Genomic DNA, 22,532 nt, shown 5'->3' on the forward strand with positions numbered 1-22,532 from the left:
ATTTATTTATTTATCAATTTCTGTCATAAGCATGATTTTATGCCTCTTATTTACTTTGAAGGTTGATATTACAATAGCATGTTTTCAATCTGCAACTTTTGTTTTGGTCCTGAATTCCTCCTAAAGATGTTTCTTCCTTCTATTTGTCTTTCTAGTCACATGCTGCCAGACAGACTCTCCAAGGGGGAGGAGGTACATTTACATTTGTCACTGCATTTACCTTGAACATAAGGGATGTCAAATTCACCTCAGAGGGCTGTTGAAACCACACACATTTGTAATCGTCTCATCGCATTATTATTTGTACACAACAAATGATTGGATTATTAGTTTTTAAATCAGTCAACTACAATACTTTGTTCAATTATGGCTCAAGTGAGTGTAAACAGGATTACAAAATTATTGCAAAATCGAATTTCTTATTTATTACACATGACAATTTGACATTTCGGTGCATATTTTAGCAAGGATCATGCAAGTTGACACACACATGATATGCTTTCGCAGTCCACATAAAATGACGTGGCGGGCCGGATCTGCCCCCCAGGCCTTGAGTTTGATACTGTGCATCATAAAATACAACTTCAAAATAATTAAATAAGTAGACCAAATGTGTATCTTTTTGCATTTTATTTTGTTTTAGTATTTCACCATTTGATGAAAACAATTCTTTCTTTTTTCAGATTTTCTTTTTTTGCTTCAATTTTTTGAAGCACATTGTCTCAGAGAAGTTCTCTGCTGTTAAAAAACACAGGTATGTTCCTTTGTTGATTAATGGGATATTTCTTTTCCCCACCGCACAATTTACATAATGTAGTCTAAATATTTTCCCAATCATATAACTACCCTTGATTGTATTTTGTTCATTATTTTGCCTTTTTTTACAGAAGGAAGAACTCTCACTGCAAAGATGGTGATTTTACAGTCGAGGACCTTTGCCAGTTAAGTAAGGCAGCAACACTCCTGGCGTTGACCATCTATACTAAATCAGAATCAGAATCATCTTTATTGGCGAAATATGTAGAACACACAAGGAATTTGTCTCCGGTATAACACGCTGCATTAGTATCATCATAAACAAGGACATGGCAAATAGGTATGGAAGGACATTTCGTAATGTAAGTGAACCGTAGTGCGTTGGTACCACCCAGTGACAACTGTGAGACAATGTGCAAAGTATCAAGCAGAGCTAAAGTGATCAGTGGTAGAATACAATACTATGACAGTTTGTACAGTTGGTGCAGAAAATCATTGAACCATTTTAGAGTGACCAGTAGCAGTATTTGTTGTACAAGAAGAGTGACTACGTCAGTGACTGTTTAGGGAGTTAATGGCTAGAGGGAAGCTGTTTAAGTGTCTGCTGGATTTGGTGCGCATGGATCTGTAGCGCCTGCCTGAGGGGAGTAGCTGGAAAAGGTGGTGGGCAGGGTGCGGGGGATCCAGGAGGATTTTCCGTGCCCTTGTCTTGATTCTTGCAGTGTGCAAGTCCTCAAGAGTGGGTAGGGCGGTGCCAATGATTTTTTCCGCCGTCCTAACTGTCCGTTGAAGTCGGATTTTGTCCTTTTTTGTGGCGGCCCCAAACCAAACCGTGATGGAAGAACACAGGATTGATTCGATGACTGCCGTGTAGAACTGACGTAGCACCTCCTGTGGCGGGCCATGCTTGCTCAGCAGCCTCAGGAAGTACATCCTCTGCTGGGCCCTTTTCAGGATGGAGATGGTGTTGACTTCCCACTTCATGTCCTGGGAGACTGTGATTCCCAGGAACTTGAAGGTCTCGACGGTTGACACAGGGCAGTTGGATAGTGTGAAGGGCAACTGTGGTGAAGGATGTTTCCTGAAGTCCACGATCATCTCTACAGTCTTGAGCATGTTCAGCCCGAGGTTGTTTCGGTTGCACCAGAGCTCCAGCTGCTCCACTTGTTGTCGGGACGCAGACTCGTCGCCGTCTTTGATGAGACCGATGACCGTGGTGTCGTCTGCGAACTTTATGAGTTTGACAGCTGGACTTGTTGAGGTGCAATCGTTTATGTAGAGGGAGAAGAGCAGTGGAGAGAGGACACATCCCTGTGGGGCTCCAGTGCTAGTGGTGCGTGTTGATGATGTTGTTCCTCCCAGACTCACCTGTTGTGTCCGTCCCGTCAGGAAGCTGAGGATCCACTGGCAGATCGTAGGGGACACACAGAGGTGGAGAAGTTTGGGGGTGAGGAGTCCCGGGATGATGGTGTTGAACGCAGAGCTGAAATCCACAAACAGGATCCTTGCGTAGGTCCCTGTGCTGTCGAGGTGCTCGAGGATGTAGTGCAGACCTATGTTGACTGCATCCTCCACAGACCTGTTTGCCCAGTAGGCAAACTGAAGAGGGTCCAGCAGGGGTCCGGTGACGTTCTTTAGGTGGTTCAGCACAAGGCGTTCAAAGGACTTCATGACCACAGACGTCAGGGCGACAGGCCTATAGTCGTTCAGTTCCGATGTTGCAGATTTCTTGGGAACTGGGATGATGGTAGACTGTTTGAAGCAGGATGGTACCTCACACAGCTTCAGGGACCTGTTGAAGATTTGTGTGAAGACCGGAGCCAGCTGGTCAGCGCAGACTCTCAGGCAGGAGGGGGACACTTTGTCGGGCCCCGCAGCTTTCTTGATCTTCTGTTGCTTGAAGAGCCATCTCACGTCCTGTTCGTGGATCTGTATTGGAGAAAAAGAGGGTGGGGGGTAGATAGAGTAGTTTCTGGTAGAGGTGGGTGTGTGTGGGAAATGGGGGTATCCTTTTCAAATCGGCAGAAAAACATATTTAGTTCATCAGCAAGACCCTGATTGTTCACTCTTTGGTGGGGATGGCATTCTATAGTTTGTGATTGCTTTCAGGCCATTCCATACAGATGCAGAGTCGTTAGCAGAGTACTATGCCTCTCTGCATAGCTTCTCTTAGCGATGTTAATTTCCTTTGCCAATTGGTTTCGGGCGTGTTTGTACAGTGCCCGATCTCCACTTCTAAATGCGGCCTCTTTCTCTTTCCTGAGTTTGGGAGTAAACCACGGCTTGTTATTGTTGAAGGAGCGGAAGGACTTCGTTGGTACACACATGTCCTCACAGAAACTGATGTATGATGTTACAGTGTCTGTGTATTCATCCAGTGTGCCCGTTGAAGTTTCAAAGACGCCCCAATCGGTGCAGTCTAAGCATTCTTGTAGAGCTAGCTTTGCTTCATCTGTCCATTTTTTCACAGTCTTAACAACCGGTTTAACACATTTGAGTTTCTGTCTTTATGTAAGTATTAAGTGGATTAAATTGTGGTCAGAAAGACCCAATACTGCACGGGCGATCAATCGGTATGAATTTTTGATTGTTGTATAGCAGTGGTCTAGAATGTTGCCTTCTCTGGTGAAACAGTCAATGTGCTGATTATATCTGGGAAGTTCACGGTTAAGATGTGCTCTATTATTTGCTGCTGTGAATCGGGAATTTCTCCATTGCGAGACTAATAAAGGTTTTCTTATCTTATCTTAAAATCGGCCAAAATGATCAGGGGTGACTCTGGGTATTTTAGTTCGAGTTTGTTTACTTGTTCAGCTAGCGTTTGTATCGCCATGTTAGCGTTAGCTTGTGGCGCAATGTAAACACCGACTGGTAAAAAGGAGGTGAACTCACGTGGCGAGTAGAATGGCTTGCAGTTTAAAGACAGCGACTCCAGGTCCGGGCTGCATTGTGCTTCGAGCTTCGTGACATCAGTGCACCATTCTTCGCTGATATAGAAGCAAATCCCACCACCTTTCGATTTCCCTGATAGCTCAGTGTCGCGGTCGGCTCGGAGTAGGCGGAAGCCGGGTAGATGTAGCGCGGAATCCGGGTGGCGGTCACTGAGCCAGGTTTCAGTGAAGCAGAGCGCAGCAGAACGTGCAAAGGTTTAGGTTTCAGGGATAATACTAGGGAGCGTGTAACCGAGGCTGCCATACCTGTCGGCGCCTGATGACGTAAATATCCACCGTCCACACAGTACATTTTCAGTAATTCAGGATATTGTCCAATATCAGAACCATCTGACTTGCCAAACCTCAAGGAATTAATAGCTGGTCGTGTGTGTCACACATCAGCTACAAAGAATATTCATTTAAAAAAAACATTAAGTTTGTCATATGCTCAAGTCACTCAGAAATACTGTAGAAATAATGTATCGTAAATTCCGGGCTACAGACCGCACCTGATTAAGAGCCGCATGCTCAGATTCATGAAGAAAAATCAATTTTGTAATTGTATGCGCCGCACCATATTATAAACTGCTGGCCAATCAGTAGGCGGGGGTTTGCTTTGCCGCCTGGAGCGCCTCCGGGTGAGGCCGCGGACGCGGTCCCCCGCTGAACCCCCACAGAAAATCGTCTGGTATTCTCCATGTTGATCAGGGTTAGAAGAAAGACTGAAATAAGGAAGTTGTGATTACCGGTAATCATACAATTTCATTGGACCCCAGTGTACTACTCATTCATTTTATTGGTCGACTGTTGCCGCTACATTTTTCCCCGCTACGGCAAAAAGAGCAGAAGTTGTGATTAATCATACAATCTCATTGGACCTCAGTGAACTACTCATTCATTTTATTGGTCCATGTTTTTCCCGCGATGGAAAAATAAAAAAGCCGCTTCATATTACACGCCGCAGTGTTGAAAGTGTGGAAAAAAAGTAGTGGCTTGTAATCCGGAATTTACGGTACTAGTCAGAGGTGTCAGGTAAGAGAACTTCTTTGCCCCTCAAAATATCGGTCTGAACACAAAAAATCTCAAACTTATCATCAAAGAAGACAAAATGAACGCAATAGATGTATGGTAGTTCCAAGATGTCTAAATGCAGAAATCTTCTCAGACATTCTTCAGTCAAAATACATATAGGAACAACAGTGCCGTGAAAAAGTATTTGCCCCCTTCCTGATTTCTGTGTCCTTTGCATATCTATTTCACACACAAAGGTTTGAGTTCATCAAACCACTTTTAGTATCACACAGACAACCCAAGGAAATACAAAATGCACTTTGTAAATGCCAATTTAATTTATTAAGGCACAAAAAAACAAAAAAGTAATTGATGGGAAAAAGTAATTGCCCCCTGAACCTGATAATGGGTTATGCCACCCTTGGTAGCATTAACTGAAATCAAGTGTTTGTGACAATTGGTGATGAGTCTTTCAAATCGCTGTGGAGGAATTTTGGCCTCCTCCTCTTCGCAGAATTTCTTCAACTGATTGTCGAACGTTCTCCTTCAGGATTTTGTGTACCATACTTTCTCTCAGGACAATATGTCAAAGGTCCCTGTTGTGCGTGTCTCAGAGTCCAGGGATCGTGGAAGTGTGACAAGTCTGAGCAGTGACTTTTCCCTCATCACTGAGGAAGTGGGTGTGACTTCCAGCTTCACAAGTGACACTGTGGACCTCTTCTGCGGCCAGCCTTCACTTTCAACCTGGTTAGTAGCACGCAAGCTTGAGTTCTAGGCAGATTTGGGGAAAATGGTTTGATCAGGTCCGCAAAATAATTAGCAATAAAAAATACATATGGAAAAAGCCAAGCCAAATACAGCTGACAATGACACTCATCAAATGTGATTTGCATTTATCTGATTGAATTCTCCCCCTTGTTCACATGGCATAGAAACATAAAATTAATTACAAGTTATGTTAAATGTCTTACCGGGACAGGTGAAACCCTGGACGATGGCTGGTGCTTGGTGTCATCGATATACTGTAGAGTTCTTTCTCAATATGTCCATCCAGCAGCTACAAATAAAATTGGATGCAGAAAAAATAGTTCAGTATTAAAAGGCAGTGGATGATCTGGCCCACATACATGCACACTTAAAGTTCGGGTTTTATTTTCTGCATTCTCGGGCAACTTTTATGCATGTCACGTGAAAAATGTTGCTTAATGTTGAGCACTAATATGAATACACAGCTCCATGTAAACCTGGCTGTTGTAAGCCACTGCAACATTATGCACCGTTCAAACATGAACACGAGGCCAGTTTGCATGGTGCCATGTCTTCCGAATAGAATGTACTGTATCCGAATGACCAAACGGACTGTAAATGCTCTGTATAAACATCGGTATGAAAAGGTCAAAGTTTTGCCAATTTGAATAAACAGTTCAATCAGAATAGCCAAACTGCGCCCGGCCTGCGCATGTTTTGTCTTGACGAAAATGCGTAACGGATCAAAATGATCAACTACTTGCTTGTCCACCACAGTTGGCCACGCTTTCCTCCCTGACGATTTACTTTCCGATCCTTTGGAAAGTTGAAGAAACTTTTGCCACTCCCTTCATCATTAGTGCAACTAATTGCCATACAATGAATGAACCATTATTCAAGTGTGAAAGCACGTGGAGAGCAACTGAACATGAAGAGCACACAACCACACACCACAGTAGCCAATAAATTGTCTGGCTTCTGTGGCGTCACAGCTCCGGAAATCCCTCAACACGAGAGGGCGTGAGATTCAAACTGCAGATTACACATTCTGAATCATATTGAGTGATGAAGCAGATTGAATTCTCTTCTTTCACCAGCAAATTTCATTTCTCCCATTTGTCAAATTTAACTGAACATACTGTTTCCGAGGTGTGTGTGTGGGGGGGGGGTTGATTATTTTGTGAAAAGACTTATATCAAATAGAACTTCAACTTTGAGACCATTAAATGTTTTTGTTTTATTTTTTGCTTTTATGACATCTCAAAAATATAAACAGTACTGTATATAAAAAAGCAAAATGGCAAAAAACAATGTATTTTAATTATCCACTATCTACCATTTGTCAAAAATGTATGACTATTGTGCTATATACAAGTGGTGTGTGTGTGTGTGTGTGTGTGTGTGTGCGCGCGTGCGCGCGTTGCACGTGCACATATGCGCACGCGCGAGCCAGAATCATCAAGATGTACAGTATGCTCCCTGCATGACTTCTGCAATTTAGGAATAAAAATCCACATCAAATATATTTACTAGAGCTGTCAGTTTAGCGCGTTTTTATTGGCATTAATTTAAATGAATTTTAACGGATTCAATTTTTTCTCGCGAGATTAACGCGGCACACGTCACAGCGGATGTTACGTTTCTCTATAAATAAACCAGAAACAAAACAACAAGCGCGCTGCACAGGTCCACGCACGTTTGTTTTGCCAGCCACGGCAGCGCGAGACACAGAAAACGGATACTTTAAGAGTTTATGAATGGAAGGTTTACTTTTAAAAAGTTGCCAGATTGTTCCACTGACAAGACCAGTTACCTGGATGTTTTGCAGTCGTAAACTGAGCTATCATCATCGCACGTCGAGTCTGAAATACCACTTAATGGCCAAGCACACAGCTGACGCGAGTACTCCGCCCCCTCGTCTCAGACAGACAGCTATGGATCATTTCAAAGCGAAGAAAATGGATGACACGACGAAGAACAAATTTGCTGAAGCCATAGCTAAATGTATGGCTACTGCATGCAAGCCTGTCAACATTGTCCACAGCTCAAGCTGAAATCATTCGCATTGCATCGAACGACTCCACTACGGATTGCCAGCGAGAGCCTCCATTACAAGCTGTGTACAGAGATTGTACGTAGTGGAGAAGGTTAAGGTACACCAAGCGGGAGAAGACACTGTTTCAGGAGAGAAATAAGAGACTAGGTTGATGAGCCTCTGGTGAATAAAGAGCAGGCATTACGTTGAGTTCGATGTATGCCACTGACGTGATTGTTACTTGTTTGGAACTATTTTGTGTGGAAGGTTACGGTGTTCTGTGTCCATATAAATAAAGCGGGTGGAGCTTCTCTGTGTTCGTCTGACAGTCTGACCGACTGTGCGCTGATGCACGTCGAGAGTTTAGCGGTGCAGTGGTAGCAACCACACTGAAAATAAAACGTCTCCAGTGTTGTCATCGAACCAAATGTAGTCATCCGAAATGATGTCTACACAAAACCGTAGAGAGACTTCCGCGCAAGAAGGACCAACACAATCAACATAGCCTGACTGCTGTATTCAAATCAAACTTGAGAAAAACGAAGTATGCAACCATGGTTTAAATCCACTGTAGGCTGAGTACTAGTTTACCTTAGATGTGCACTTTATAATTTTATATTGCTCTGTTTTGATTCCATAAAAAGAGCTGTTAAAGCAGCTGTTGTGTGACAAAATATTTTTTTCACTGTTGTTGATGGACAGTTATATTGTGTGAGAGATTGTGTGAATAACTGCTCCAAGTGAAAAATGTTCATGTAAAATTGAAAATCGAAATTATTTCAGTAAATATTTGCATTTTGCACATAGAAAACTGATTCATGATTCCATGTTGATGAGAGCATTAAAATGGGGAAAAATAGGACAAAAAAATATAGAAGGAAATTCAGAAACGATAAAAAATGCGTGAGTGATCACGATTAATTTTTTAGTTCATTTGAGTTAATTATGACAGTTGCATTTTTAATTAGATTAAATATTTTAATCATTTGACAGCTCTAATATTTACCTGTTGCAAAGTCCATCCATCCATTTTCCGAACCGCTTGATCCTCACTAGGGTCGCGGGGGGTGCTGGAGCCTATCCCAGCAATCTCCGGGCAGTAGGCGGGGGACACCCTGAATCAGTTGCCAGCCAATCGCAGGGCACACAGAGACGAACAACCATCCACGCCCACACTCACACCTAGGGACAATTTAGAGCGTTCAATCAGCCTGACTGACATGCATGTTTTTGGAAAGAGGGAGGAAACCGGAGCACCCGGAGAAAACCCACGCAGGCCCGGGGAGAACATGCAAACTCCACACAGGGAGGCCGGAGCTGGAATCGAACCCGGTACCTCTGCACTGTGAAGCCGACGTGCTAACCACTGGACTACCGGGCCGCCTCTGTTGCAAAGTGAAATAAAGAAAAAAAACTTTCACTGTTCTTGGCCTTGCCAACAGGAGTAAGGTGTCTGATACTGCTGCTGAATCGACAACCGAATTCAGCAGCAAAAATTACTTTTGTTGTTCTAGTAACATACACAATTTTTTTTCTGTACTTCAGACTTGCATTTACACTAGTTTACCACAACCGTATTTTCCTTTTTGCTATCTCAGCTAGTTCACTTATTCAGTGGCTTTAAGCTTTCGTGTGCACTGCTATCTACTGTATAACCCCATATATACATCATTCATATGTACAGTACACACGAGTACTGAAAATAGATGTTATAGCATAGGCTATAACCATACCCATTTAACTGGGTGGGGCAAGGCCTTAGCTTCATTGTTTTTTGGATCAAATGATGACAATCACTTGGTCGCTCTTCCAATGTCAGTTGCCGGCATTCCTCCATTTTTCGATTGTTCTCCATACTTTGTCATGATTTACTTGAAATTCCTTCACCATGGTGCTATTCTACTCTGTACAGAGTACTGTCTCTGCCCCGATCTAGGGCACTGTTGATACCTGCTGGTGATTCTACCTCATTCCAATCCTTTCCAAGCTTAATTGTTGGTTCCCCTTGTGCAAAACTTTGGTTTAGTTATGGTTTGAGTTGTGAGTTATGCGTTGGAGACTGGAGAGGGATGGAGGGACGGCGCAACGTTTCTGCCCAGTGCACGTTGTCGCAAGTGCAATCAATCGTTGAAAAGTCAGGTGGAGGGAAACACAAGCAAGCTAAAGTAACAAATATTGAAAATGTGCATCTCACCTCACAAAAATGTTCCAGCCATGTTGCTATGCACACGTTTTCTTTTATACTAAATTGTTTGACAGTATAACAGCTCTCTTCAAATTATTGATATTCCTGTTTTCTTTCTTTTTTTGGTGGAGGGGGGTCGTTTTATAGCAATTGTCCATGGTTTGTCCACATGGGTGAGAGTGAGTAGCCAGCCATGTTGTATTCAGTTAAAAAAAAAAAAACATCGTACAAGAATATCTGGACCATGACCAATCAGAGGAGGGTTGTGCTCTTCACTCTCACTGATTGGCTGAGACCATGATGGGCGTATTCGCTGAGTGAAGCTTTAGAGTTGAGGAGACCTTTTTCCATCGGCAGGTTACAAATTGTGCAACCTTAGATTTATTTTTTTTTCCAGTTGTACCATTGTAAAATAAAGGTGTCTGGGCACCCAAATTAGGTGCACTGTCGATCCCTGTTATACCAGTGCCCACTCTCCCTCTGAGATGCAATCGCTTTTTCTTAAATGGCAGAAGCCTAGGTAAATGTCGTTTTGTAATTTCATATAATTTTTCATTCCTTAGGAAAAAAGGCACCACCTCCTCTCCTCAAATGGTCGTATGGAGCAAACAAAACCCTCTGGATGAACAGCTCCCACACCCCCACAGTGAGGCTCGATCTTCCAGTTCATCCTCCTCCAATCACTCAGAACACGGCATCACGCGCACGGGAAGCAGCCCTTTGGCTGTACCCAGCCGAAGGTAACTTTGTTGATGTCATTGATTTAAGTTCCAAGCAAGACTGAGCGATTGATTGTTTTCCAATCAAAATAAAGACTTCAGACAACACCATTATGTGATTGCCAAAGCTGCGTAAATGTGCAGCGCTCCTGTCTGATACCGGATCTGTTGTGTCAACTATTTTACACATACATGCCATCTCCCTGCCATTTTTTTCAACTCACCAGTCCAATGTGGTGTGCTAATCATGGGCAGGTCATGCGAACTAATCGGTATCAACCTGCTCCTCGTACTTTGTAATTCAAAAATTAAAAGTTAATTGTGCCACAACGCCAAAAAACAGCAGTGGCTAATTCTGAAGCAAACACACTTTGACAACGACTGTACAAAGAGGCATTTTGCAGGGAAGTCCAGTAAATCCAGAGTCCGTTGATTCCAGGTCTGTGAAATCCAGGCTCCACTGTATGTATGTTGTTTCCTTTTTAACTTGGAGTTTGTAAACGAGTCTGTAAGTGTCATGGCTTTTGTTGGGCTAAAACAGTGGTTCTCAATTATTTTCTGTCATGCCACCCCAAGGAAGAGGAAAACATCCCCCCCCCTCCCCCGCATGACTATAAATAGTATCATTTGTCTATAAAATTGTTATAAGTACACCTTTGCATAACACCGTATCCTTATTAACGTATAAGAGAATAAAAAAAGAAAGAAATATGGACCAACTTTATGGACCAACTTACAACAAAGAATAGCTTTAGTAACTGGAACAGAAAAGATTTAAATTGCATCTGAAATTCAAAAATAACATTAAATCCTTAATTTAACAATAAATATTTTTTGACTGACCATGTCAAACCATACAATACTGAAAAATAAAATTACATAAAATCAATAACTAAGAATGCATTCAAACTAATCACCAACATTATCTCAGGAGCACAATATTAAAAAAAACTTTAACCAGCAAAACAAATATATATAGAATAAGTTGTGCTTTTTTTTTTTTTAAATCAAAAATGATGTCTGAATTAATGGCTACAATGAGCACGTTTTGCAATGCACAGCTTTTCGAAGCGAGTTTGAAGCAGGACACAGCAACTCTCGGCTCCTGCTTAATGTGTAGGGACCTGTATTTTAGTTTACTGAAGTAGCAGTCACAAAGCGGCATGATTATTGGCAATATTCGGCACGTTTTCGCTGAAAAAAAAACTCAAGCAGCTTATCAGCGTGATTGGGGTGTAATGTCTTTAAGTGACGCCTTAATTTATTTGGCTTCATGCTGTCCGCTACCAAAATTTTAGACACAGTAAGCACATCGATCTTTCCTCGTCTGCCACGCAGTCACATTGAAGCCAAGTGCTACATACGCCTCGTCATATATCCTCCCTGAGAATGCTCCCTGTGCAAACTCTGCCAATGAGAGTGCCACTGCCCCCTAACGTAGTGGAGGTGTAACTGTACGTTATTTTAGGACAGTAAAAAAAAAAAAAAAAAAACATGTTCTCCGAGGTCAAACGCGCCCCCCTTGACGGAGCCTCGCGCCCCCCCTAATGGTGCGCGCCTCACTATTTGAGAAACACTGGGCTAAAATAAGGATCTGAATGTACCAGACAACGAATCGCGATAATGCTTGTTGACATCATAGCATTATCCCCCAGCATAAAACTAGCTTCACAGCTCCACAAATCCGCGGTTATGGCCGGCTGGCCAACATAGCTGCATTGGGACAGCGGCTCCTCTAAAAGTTCTTAATCATGGCCTCCATTGCCGCGAACAAGCGCCACTTCTGACAAGTATCGTTAAAACGAAAGGAGGATGAGAGTAGTATTAAACAGGATGCAAGCTAGCCAAGGCTCAGCCATGCTTAACTGTCACTAAATCAATCTTGAATGTTGTCACAGAACACCAGGATACAGTATGTGAGTGATGCGACAGCAAAATTTTCACCCATGTGTCAGTGGAACCACGTTTGTTGCAGAGGAGCATAAGCAACAATGCACAGCACATTAGTAAGTGTTGACAGAAAAAATAGAATACACAACCATGCGTAGTACAGTCCAAAAACCAGAAATAAATTCCGACATTATAACATATGTCAAGCAAGAGGAGGGGCCTCTAAGGCTATGTTCAGACTGCAGGCAAATGAGACCCAAATCAATTTTATTCTAACAGTCTGAACAGCTCAATTACAATTTTATCAAATGTGACCCGGGTGGCTTTCATATGGTCCTATATTGAATACGTGTCAAACTTTTTGCAAAGCGAATGCAGTCTGAATTGACAGGTCGTGTACATCTTACCCGATAATGCACTCCGCGCGGGCGGGGAAGTCAGAATGTCTGGGAGGGAAATTGGCAATTGTCCCTGAATCTGCAAAGTAGTTTTGCGTAACAGTATTGAGATTATATTTGACTTTAGTTTAATGAGATGGTCGACTGGTTAGGACGTCTGCCTCTCAGTGCAGAGGACCTGGGTTCGAATCTGGCCCCGGTCTTCCTGTGTGGAGTATGCATGTTCACCCCGTGCCTGCATGGGTTTTCTCTGGGTACTCCATTTTCCTCCCACATTCCAAAAACATAGGTGGTAGGTTGATTGAAAACTCTAAAGTGGATCAGTTAGATGAATGGATGGATGGGTGGGTTTGGATAGATGGATTGATTGAATGATCTCGAAACATGAAGCGTGGACATTTTTGGTGAGAGTAATTCAAGCATGCAGACAGTTAATTTATTACGCGGGGCAATGACATAACGTCATATTTAGTCAACATCTCCATGAACTAAGGAGATAAAAAAGCCTCGCCTCATTGACAACTCGAAGGAGCCTATTGACAGTCCGTTCATATATAAGTTCGTGTCTGCAACTACAGCCACCCGCACAGCAGAGAAGCGCGCTCCAGCCAGCCAAAATAAACTAGTTTTGAATTCACCCACAATCGAAATTGTTTAAAAAAAAAAAAAGGCAGATGCTGATAATCACCAAAAATGCCGGTATTGGCACCGATAATCGGCCCGGCAGATAACCCATCTACCACTAATATACAGAACCGTGGCACACACCTCCATAATACAAACAAGAACAAGTCAAAGTAAAAAGCTAACATTTGCTGATCTTAATTTACTAGATAATGCCTTTTTCTCTGCCGGTTCTTTGCGTTTATGTACTATCTCATAGTCTATTTATATCTCATGCATTGATTCACCCGCCAACAGCCAATCCGCATGATCAGTTGTCAGCGACACCATGTTGCATACTGCCATCGACGGCTCATTCATTCATTCGGACCATATCAAAGGTTGATTTGGTTTAAGATCATGATTTGAATTCAAATCACTATCTGGCCGGAAAAATTGCAATTACATCTTTACCTAAAATCATTTGGTTCAACTTCCAAGTTTTGCAGAGTGAGACATGCATGTTAGACTAGTATATCTAAACTCAGGCTACTATGAAAATGTTCATTTTATCCGGTGACAATAAGTATGGATAAAAAAGTGTATTCTTCAATAGAATAGGCAAAATTTTATTTTAATTTTAAGGCATCCCACTTCCAGGTTTGAAAAATAACTCCTATTAATTTAATTTAATTCTGTATCTGGCAAAATCAACTTTTCTGAGCTTTTAGTAATATTAAAGCGCCAATTCCTCACCATAAACACCCCCAAAGTGGAGTTTTCCTCCATTTATCTCTCCCGGAGCGTTCTTGTTCCTTCCTGCTCTCAGCACCAAACCCTCCCAATCCAAGAGAATGACTGATTCTTTTTCTACATCACAAAGTGAAGGGCTACCCCCCGTACAGCCCCTGCAGACAAACCACGCCTTTCTCAGACGCACCAGAATTTGGGACGAGTGCACCGAGTCTGTCTAGTGAACATTTTCTAGTTATGCTTAAATAGAAAATGTGCAAGTGGTGAAGATGAGTGTTTGGCTGTGAGAAGTTTTGGATATTTGTGGTGGGAATGGGGGACGAGAGGGAGAAGCCTGAGAGCAGTTGGGAGAGCGTATGTTATGCGACTGAGATAGGCGTCCGTCTGTGTGTACGCTTTGCCTGAGCCATTTTTTGCTCTGTTTTGGCATCTGCTAACGGCCCACATTAGCCCCGTTTGTGATTTACCAAAAAAATTGAGATAAACAACCAACGTCTGACATAGTTGGCGATGTGCACAGTGGCCGGCTTGAAACATAGTGAAAGCGAAGCGGCAGCCACATGGGAAGAGGCGGGGTTTTAGTCAGCCAGGCATCCCACTTCCAGTTTCGAAAAATAACTCCTTTTTCATAAGAAATTAGATTGACATTGTGCCAAAGGTAATACAGAATGAAATATGCCTACAGTGGAAAGCTTAAAATAGCATAATACAGACCCTTTAAATCAAAGGTGTCAAAGTTCGGTCCTCGAGGGCCGGTGTCCTGCCTGTTTTCCATCCCTCCCTGCTGCAACACACCTGATCCAAATGATCAGCTCATCAGCAAGCTCTATCGGAGCCTGATAGTGATCCTGATCATTTGAATCAGGTGTGTTGCAGCAGGGAGGGATGGAAAACATGCAGGACATCGGCCCTCAAGGACCGAACTTCAATACCTGTGCTTTAAACCATGAGTGTCAAACGCTGGTCCTCGAGGGCCGTTTTCGTATGTTTTCCATCTCTTCTTTTGCAACACACCTGATTCAAATGATCAGCTCATCAGCAAGCTCTGCAGAAGCCTGATAACGATCCATTTCATTTAAATCAGGGTGTTGTAACAGGGAGAGATGGAAAACATGCAGGACGGCAGCCCTCGAGGACCAGATTTTGACACCTGTGAGCTTTAAACGATTACAGGAATTTCATAAATTCAGATTTCCCCCCCCGGTTGCATTCTTCCTCTTGCCCAAAATTTGGGATCGGCTCAATTTTATGAGTGCAACTTGGTTATTTTTGAGACATTTACATGCATCTTTTCATCAAGTTCACTTTGGTGGTCACTTAATAGCTTTGAGAAACAATTAACCATTAGTGAAAGGTATTTATCATTTTTATCAACAGGTTTGCAGCAGACTACAATCGGTCCGGGTCTTCGCTGTCTACAGAGTATGGTAGTTGGCAGATCGTCTCTGGTTGTGGTAGCATTCATGATCATCCTCCCTATCAGCCACCGCTGGCTTCAGCCTCCTCCACCTCGTCTGCTCTGGCTGCTCCCTACGACTCCCTCCTGCCCTTCAGCTTTCAGGAGGAAGGACCCAACGGACGACTGTGAGTAAAGCTGCTCCCCCATCCTAATTTTTGAGCAGTGGTCAATAAAAAGGAAATTATTTCATTTCATGATGATAGGCCAATCTGCTGAATCCAGTAATTTTTTTTCAGAACTGCCAAATGTTACGGATTGTCCGTTTTTTAATACCGAAATCACTGAACGGTAGGCTTGTTCTACCCGTAACACTGATTGTTCCGGGTATGTAATTAATTAATCAATCAATCAGTCAGTCAGTGGGTTAGTAAATAAATAAATAAGCGATCACGTTACTCAAATCTTTGTGTGTATCAGTCTTTGGGCATGTTACTTTCAAAAAGTAATGAGTTATGAATACAAATTACTTCTTTCAAAAGTAATTAGGTTACTAACTCAATTGGATTACAGCCTTATAAAAGTAATTAGTTACTCAGCAAAGTAATAGATTTTTTTTCGATTAAGGTCTATCTGTAGTCTGTCCAATATGTTTGCTATGAACGTAACAGATTGCAACTTGCCATATGGATAGAAATAAAAATGTTCGTCCATCCATTCATCCATTTTCGACCGCTTATCCGGAATCGGGTCGCGGACACAATAGCTTCAGCGGGGAAGCCTATGCTTTGAACTCTTTGGAGGCATCCCAGGCCTGCTGCGAGACAAAGTCTCCCCAGCAAGTCCTGGGTCGTCCCCGGGGCCTCCTGCTGGTGGGACATGCCCGGAACACCTCGCCAGGAACCTCAGGAGAACAGGATGGCGCTGTATATTCTGTTTTAAACTATATTTTTAATCTTGTATTTCTTAATTCTTGTTATCATTGAGTACTGTGTAAAGTACTTTCAATTGAAATGTGTTATTATTATTATTATATGTATTTGTGGCCTGAATTAAACAGACTGAAATTTAAAGTCCCATTTTAGGATTGATTGATTGATTTTCCAAAGCAGTATTGGCTCTCAATGGTGTCTACATGGCAGTTCAAAATTTATATCACGTCTCGCTATCTATAGCATGTTTATCTTCTGTCACTAGCAGTGGTCTCAGAGGCATATTATGGTGATCGGCCTCACTGTAAATGTACCTTATTTATTTTCCGCCCATACCAAAACACAAGTGCATGCATGTACGCTCACATGCACGTGCATCCACTTGAACGCACATTATATTCCGCTTTCCAACCTTCAGATCTGTTAGAATATATCTATAAAAAGCGCATCGGGGCACCAAAAAGACAAATTTTCCCATTGTGATTATACGGCATGGTGTGCACCAGTGAACACGCATGTGCTAACTCCTAGCCCCAACCGCACGTAGCATGTCGCCTCGACCCATTCTTCATGTCATGGACAGTTGAAGTGCTTCAGTGGCATGCAAACTCCTTTTTGCACAATTCGTATGACACCATGCTTTTATCAAGGCTTCAATCAGGTGGTTGAAATGAATATTTTAATGCATTAATTCTTTTGTAATTAAACAACAATAAGGCGTTAAAATCCTGCCTCTAATTTTCATCTAAAAATTTTTGAAAATTCTGAATAACTGTTCGGGAAGTGACAAGTTACAAGTTAGCATTTTTCTTCTTTCTTGGGTGTGAGCTTGTTAATAAATACTGTATTGAAGTCAAAGTCAGCTTTATTTGCAAATATGCTCTATGTACAACATACAGCACAGATGAAATTTCTTTCCTCTCAACCACAGTGCAAACATGCAGTGCATTAAAACCACACACACACACACACACACACACACACACAGGGCAGCGAAAACTGAACTGCATCAAAAAGACAAATGTATAAATAAAAACAATAAATAGCAATCAAAAGTCAACAGACAACTACTACACATGTGCCATCAGCTCAATGATATTTTCTTTCTCTCTCTCTCTCTCTCCCCCCGCCCCCTCTCCTTCTCCTCTCTCCTCTCTCCTCTCAACATAGGTGTCCCTTTCCCTCAGAACGTCAAGCCCGTCTAGAAGCTGTGAGGGAAATCTTCCTGGCAGCCTACAGTTCTACAGTGGGTCTAAAGTCTGTAGCGTCCAGTCCCTCTGGCGCCATCACAGGCCTGCTTGAGCAGTTCGCCCGAGGTGTCGGCCTCCGAAGTACCAACGCTCTTGTCTAATCCCCTTTCAGTGTGATTGCTGAGTAAGAGCGATGCTTCATCAAATCCATCCATCAAATTATTTATGGACTACAATAAAGTGCCAAACATCCCTTCTGCAGGGGATTTTTACTTTTGTCAAACATTACATGTGAATTTGAGTCTCAATATTTTCCTCAATAGTTTAATCTGTTTGGGTTTATTCATCCAATACAGGGAAGGAGGTTTTTTTTTTTTCAGTGCATCAAAATGCCACCGCGAGAAAAGGCTTACAGCATGGTTTTGCTTGTTCCCTTCCACTCTACGTAGTATTATAATATCAAAAACCTATTCCCATGAAGTTCGGACGTCAAAACAGAATACAGTAATCCCTCGTTTTTCGCGATAGTTTTTTTTTTCTCAGTGCATCAAAATGGCACCGCGAGAAAAGGCTTACAGCATGGTTTTGCTTGTTCCCTTCCACTCTACGTAGTAATATAATATCCAAAACCTATTCCCATGAAGTTCGGACGTCAAAACAGAATACAGTAATCCCTTGTTTTTCGCGATCAACTATAAGCCCCGCGTGAAAAGTGAAAACCACGAGGTAGGATTTGCCCATCCCGTAGGAATTTTTGTGTATGTGGCTAGCAGCATGTTTAAAATACGTAAACGGTATTTATGCTTTACATACTTGAGACGAAGATTACAACAGTACATATATTTGCTGTAAAACATTATACAGTCATTAGCATTCATCAACATTGCATTCTGAGAAAGGCGAAGAGGCTTGTGTTGGTGGCGTAGAAGGCGGCTCTCACTTGACCCGTACAGGTTTACGGTTCACGCTCAGACTTCTGCTGGAGGCGCTGACGGTGTCGCTGAGATTTTTTAATTGGAGAGAAACAGAAAGGTTTACCATTTTGTTAGTTATAGCAGGGTTTGGGTTTCTTTTTTTTAAATCAGACAATGGTTGTTGTTTTTTTAGTGAAGAAAAAAAACTTACCGAGCTGTCAGTTTCGGCTGGCACTTCAGCCTTCGTCTTAGCTGTCACTGCTTCATTGTGACATGTCTACAAAACAGCTGACTGGGTCAGGAAACCTTCAAAATAAGACTCCCTAACTCGGTCAAGGCTGCGAACCAACTCCCCGCTGCCGTTGATGGTGCCATCTCCAACGTACGGGCTGCCACGCTCCCACACAACCGGGACGCATTGCTTAGGTGGCTGCACAGGGTTGGAGCGCAGCTTCCCTAATCAAAAAAAAGTAATCGCCTCAACAGTAAAAGTTATTGAGAACACAACCCTAAAATACAGTATGCTAGACCGTTAACAGATTGGCGATGACGCACAGCATGCTCAGTTCAAGGGATGAATCCACTCTCCATGCTCTCAATGGTTGATGTTGCGCTGGGAACCAGTCACACGTCTTATTTGAGTGGGCATGTACATTACAGGCATGCACAAAGCCTCTGAGGCACGTCAGCTCTTTGTTTGGCATACAGGGAAACATCTCTCGCGCTTCAACATGAAACAACGCGTCTTTCCGCAATATGGGTTCTGATATGGCTGTATTTTTAATTTAAAAAAACATGAAACACTGAAGCTGCAAAACTTGAACCACGAAGTGGCGAGGGATCACTGTCCAATGATTTGCAAATCATGTTCAGCCTATATTAATTGGATACATTACAAAGGCAAGATGTTTAATGTTCAAACTGATCAACTTTGTTTTTAGCAAATAATCATGAACTAAGAATTTTAAATATCGGTTGAACAGGATTTGCTAATTATCATATTGTGTTTTTATTTATGTTTGACACTATGTCCCAACTTCATTGGAATTGGGTTTTGTCCACAAAATATTTGTCTTTTGGCACATTTTGTGATTTGGTGATTGGTGCAGTACATGTAAAGTCTGTGATTTTGTGCATTCCACAAAGATGAGACATTGAAAAAAAAATACATCTGCTGGCAGCAATGTCTAAATAACTATTTAGTTAATTTAGAGGCAGAAATTACCTCAGCATATTTGCAAGGCTGCTACAAAAATTGATTTCAGAGGGTGCTTTTTTTTACATAAGGACACCTTTTTTTAAAAAATGTTGTTTTTGTATTTTTTGGGCAATTTTTTTTTCCAGTTCAGTTAAGTCTTGCTTTGAAGGAAGTAATCAAATCTTGCAGCTGATTACACTTTGTTTTAGCTGTGGTTGCTTTTGAAGTGCTGTGTAAATGAAATTGATTTGAGCTGAGTTTATACATGCGTCACAGAACATACGCCTTGAACATATTGTAAGGAAAGTGGCTAATCCAAAAAGTTCTAAGCAATTCCCTCATCTCAGGTACGGTTAAACTTTTTTGGTAGAGCACTCATGCCCATTAAAGTTCACCACTGTGCTGCCAGCTCAGAATTAGAAACCTTTTTGTAAGCATGTCTCGTTGTCGGGTGGTCTTAATTTTCCATGTACCGGTACATGTCATGAGCAGTGTCCAAGCTTTGTAAAAGTAAAACGAGCAATCTTTACTCATCCTCCCATGCATGCATGCTTTTCAGGATTCATATGTGCTTTCCTTCATCTTTGCACGAATGGATTTTTTTTAACTTTCAGGTCTTAATTTGCAAATTTCAATAACATTATGTTGAAGCTTTACTCAAACTAGCTGGCAATTTTGATGGCTTATCTTTTTTTGTGCATTTTTTGGTCCAACTCCATTAATGCCCATAAGACCTCAATTGGAATATGAACTTCCTCATACTGTAAAGAGCCAAATGAGAAGGTGCTGTTGTTTTCATTTGTTGACGTCTACCAGCACTGCAAACCTGACTACTTTTATTTTGTGTACCTGTATATCCTACACAGATATATTGAATAAAATCTTTAGCAGATAAATTAGTTTCTTTTTGCCATAATCTCTGTGCTAAGATAGGCCACAGCCTTACTTTTGCACCCTTTAGTTCTCCCTTTGTTTGAGCTTATCTCACCTCACTTCTGGATAAAATAATTGTATTTTCATCTAATACTTGTGCCATTCTGTCGACCTCACAGTGCAGAGGTCATGGGTTTGATCCGGGTGCTCCGGTTTCCTCCGACATTCCAAAAACATGCTTGGCAGGCTGATTGAACACTCCAAATTGTCCCTGGGTGTGAGTGTGAGCGCGGATGGTTGTTCGTCTGTGTGCCTTGCGATTGGCTGGCAACCGGTTCAGGGTGTCCTCCGCCTACTGCCTGAAGACGCCTGGGATATGCTCCGGCACCCCCCGCGACCCTTGTGAGGATAAAGCCGATCGGAAAATGGACTTGCGCCATTCACTTCAAGTCACTGTTAGCAACAGACAGACAACTGGGCAAATGAAGTGATGATGCAAGATAAGCCGACTGTCTTCATTGAGTTTGTTTTGTAACATCTTCAACTTGTGCTGTAAATTTGTCCATCGCATGAAAATGCCAGCGCACTCAACTGGGGCTACACAGATTCCTGACGGTGCAATAGCGCCCGCTAGCCCCAGTGGAGCGCCATCCCTGGGCAACAAGCTCCTCAGTAAGAAGCCTGGTGCAAATGAAAGGAAGCAAAGGTTGACGCTATGCAAATAAAATAACCATGAGTTGCCTTTGGTCTGGAGCTTCCTACAAGAACTCACTATGCGTGTATGTGTAAGGATGATGATGAAAAAGGTGAAAGGTCAGCCCAGAACTACATGAGAGGACAATCAAGTCTTCCCCCGCCCCCTCACCCCCACCCCATGACCTTAAATCAATACAGTATTTTGAGAAGAATTTGATCTCATGTTTTTATCCTGACCTAGGCTTTTCCGGCATAAATCTGTAACGGCCCTCATCAGAGAAGTGAAAATTCACATTAAAGGGCGCAGTCGTAGTACACCATGACGCAAACTAATTGCACGTTTTCCCTGTCTTTGTCTTTGATCAATTTACAACTAATTGCACGTTTTCCCTGTCTTTGTCTTTGATCAATTTACCTTTCATACTTACAAACTTGCAATCACCAGCATGCTGACACCAGAAATTGATTGTAACAGTGAAAACAAAAATACATGACTCATGTCTGGTGTTGCACAAAGTCAAAACCAAAGGGATCAAATTTGATCTGAATCCCAACTCCAATCAATTACAACTCCAAGATTGCACTTAGCCCGATTAGAAGTTAATAATTCCTCAAACAAATAAAATGTGACTCAAAAGACATAAACAAATACTAATAACCAAAAGAAAATAAAACAAACAAAGGGCCTTGAGCAAGTCTTAACATGGATAAAAACAATGTGATTTCATAATTTCACTTTCAGATAGGATACATGCGGCCCGGTTGTCGACTGGTTAGCACGTCGGCCTCACGGTGCAGAGGTGCAGGGTTCGATTCCGGCTCCAGCTGTCCTGTGTGGAGTATGCATGTTCTCCCCGTATCTGCATCAGTTTTCTCCGGGTACTCCAGTTTTTTCCCACATTCCAAAAACATGCATGGCAGTAATGGAACACTTTAAATTGTCCCTAGTTGTGATTGTGGAAGTGAATGGTTGTTCGTCTAAGATAAGATATCCTTTATTTGTCCCACACTGGGGAAATTTACAGTCTACAGCAGCAAAATTGGGGGGGGGGGGTAGAAAGAAGAAAACAAAGTGTTTGCATTCACAAAAATAAATAAATGTTGTCTATGTGTGCTCTGCAATTATCCATTCAGATGCTTAATGCAGTGGTCCCCAAACAGTGGTTCGCAGGCTGTCATTTGGTACCTGGCTACACAGATGATTTTTTGTTGTTGTTGTTGTTTTACATTATCACCTGGGTGGAGCAGTGATAACGTACCCCAACACCTCCCCGTTGACTGATGGGAGCCAGCCGAATGGTTG

General features: G+C 42.2%; 1 protein-coding gene across 1 annotated transcript in view; it reads left to right on the top strand.

The window, feature by feature from the left end:
• Positions 1-20,556, top strand: part of mtmr14 (myotubularin related protein 14) — a 46,314-nt gene extending 25,758 nt beyond the window's left edge. The window contains exons 13-19 of the mRNA XM_086116945.1: positions 156-192; positions 684-754; positions 888-946; positions 5,315-5,447; positions 10,231-10,407; positions 15,408-15,614; positions 17,529-20,556. Coding sequence (XP_085973071.1) covers positions 156-192; positions 684-754; positions 888-946; positions 5,315-5,447; positions 10,231-10,407; positions 15,408-15,614; positions 17,529-17,709 — 865 coding nt within the window. The 3' untranslated portion in view covers positions 17,710-20,556. The remainder of the gene's footprint in view (positions 1-155; positions 193-683; positions 755-887; positions 947-5,314; positions 5,448-10,230; positions 10,408-15,407; positions 15,615-17,528) is intronic.
• Positions 20,557-22,532: the final 1,976 nt, after the last annotated feature.

This window comes from Hippocampus guttulatus, chromosome 8 (assembly GCF_054856545.1).
Source record: "Hippocampus guttulatus isolate MCC_2025c chromosome 8, RoL_Hgut_1.0, whole genome shotgun sequence".
In the NCBI taxonomy this organism is placed as follows: Eukaryota; Metazoa; Chordata; class Actinopteri; order Syngnathiformes; family Syngnathidae; genus Hippocampus; species Hippocampus guttulatus.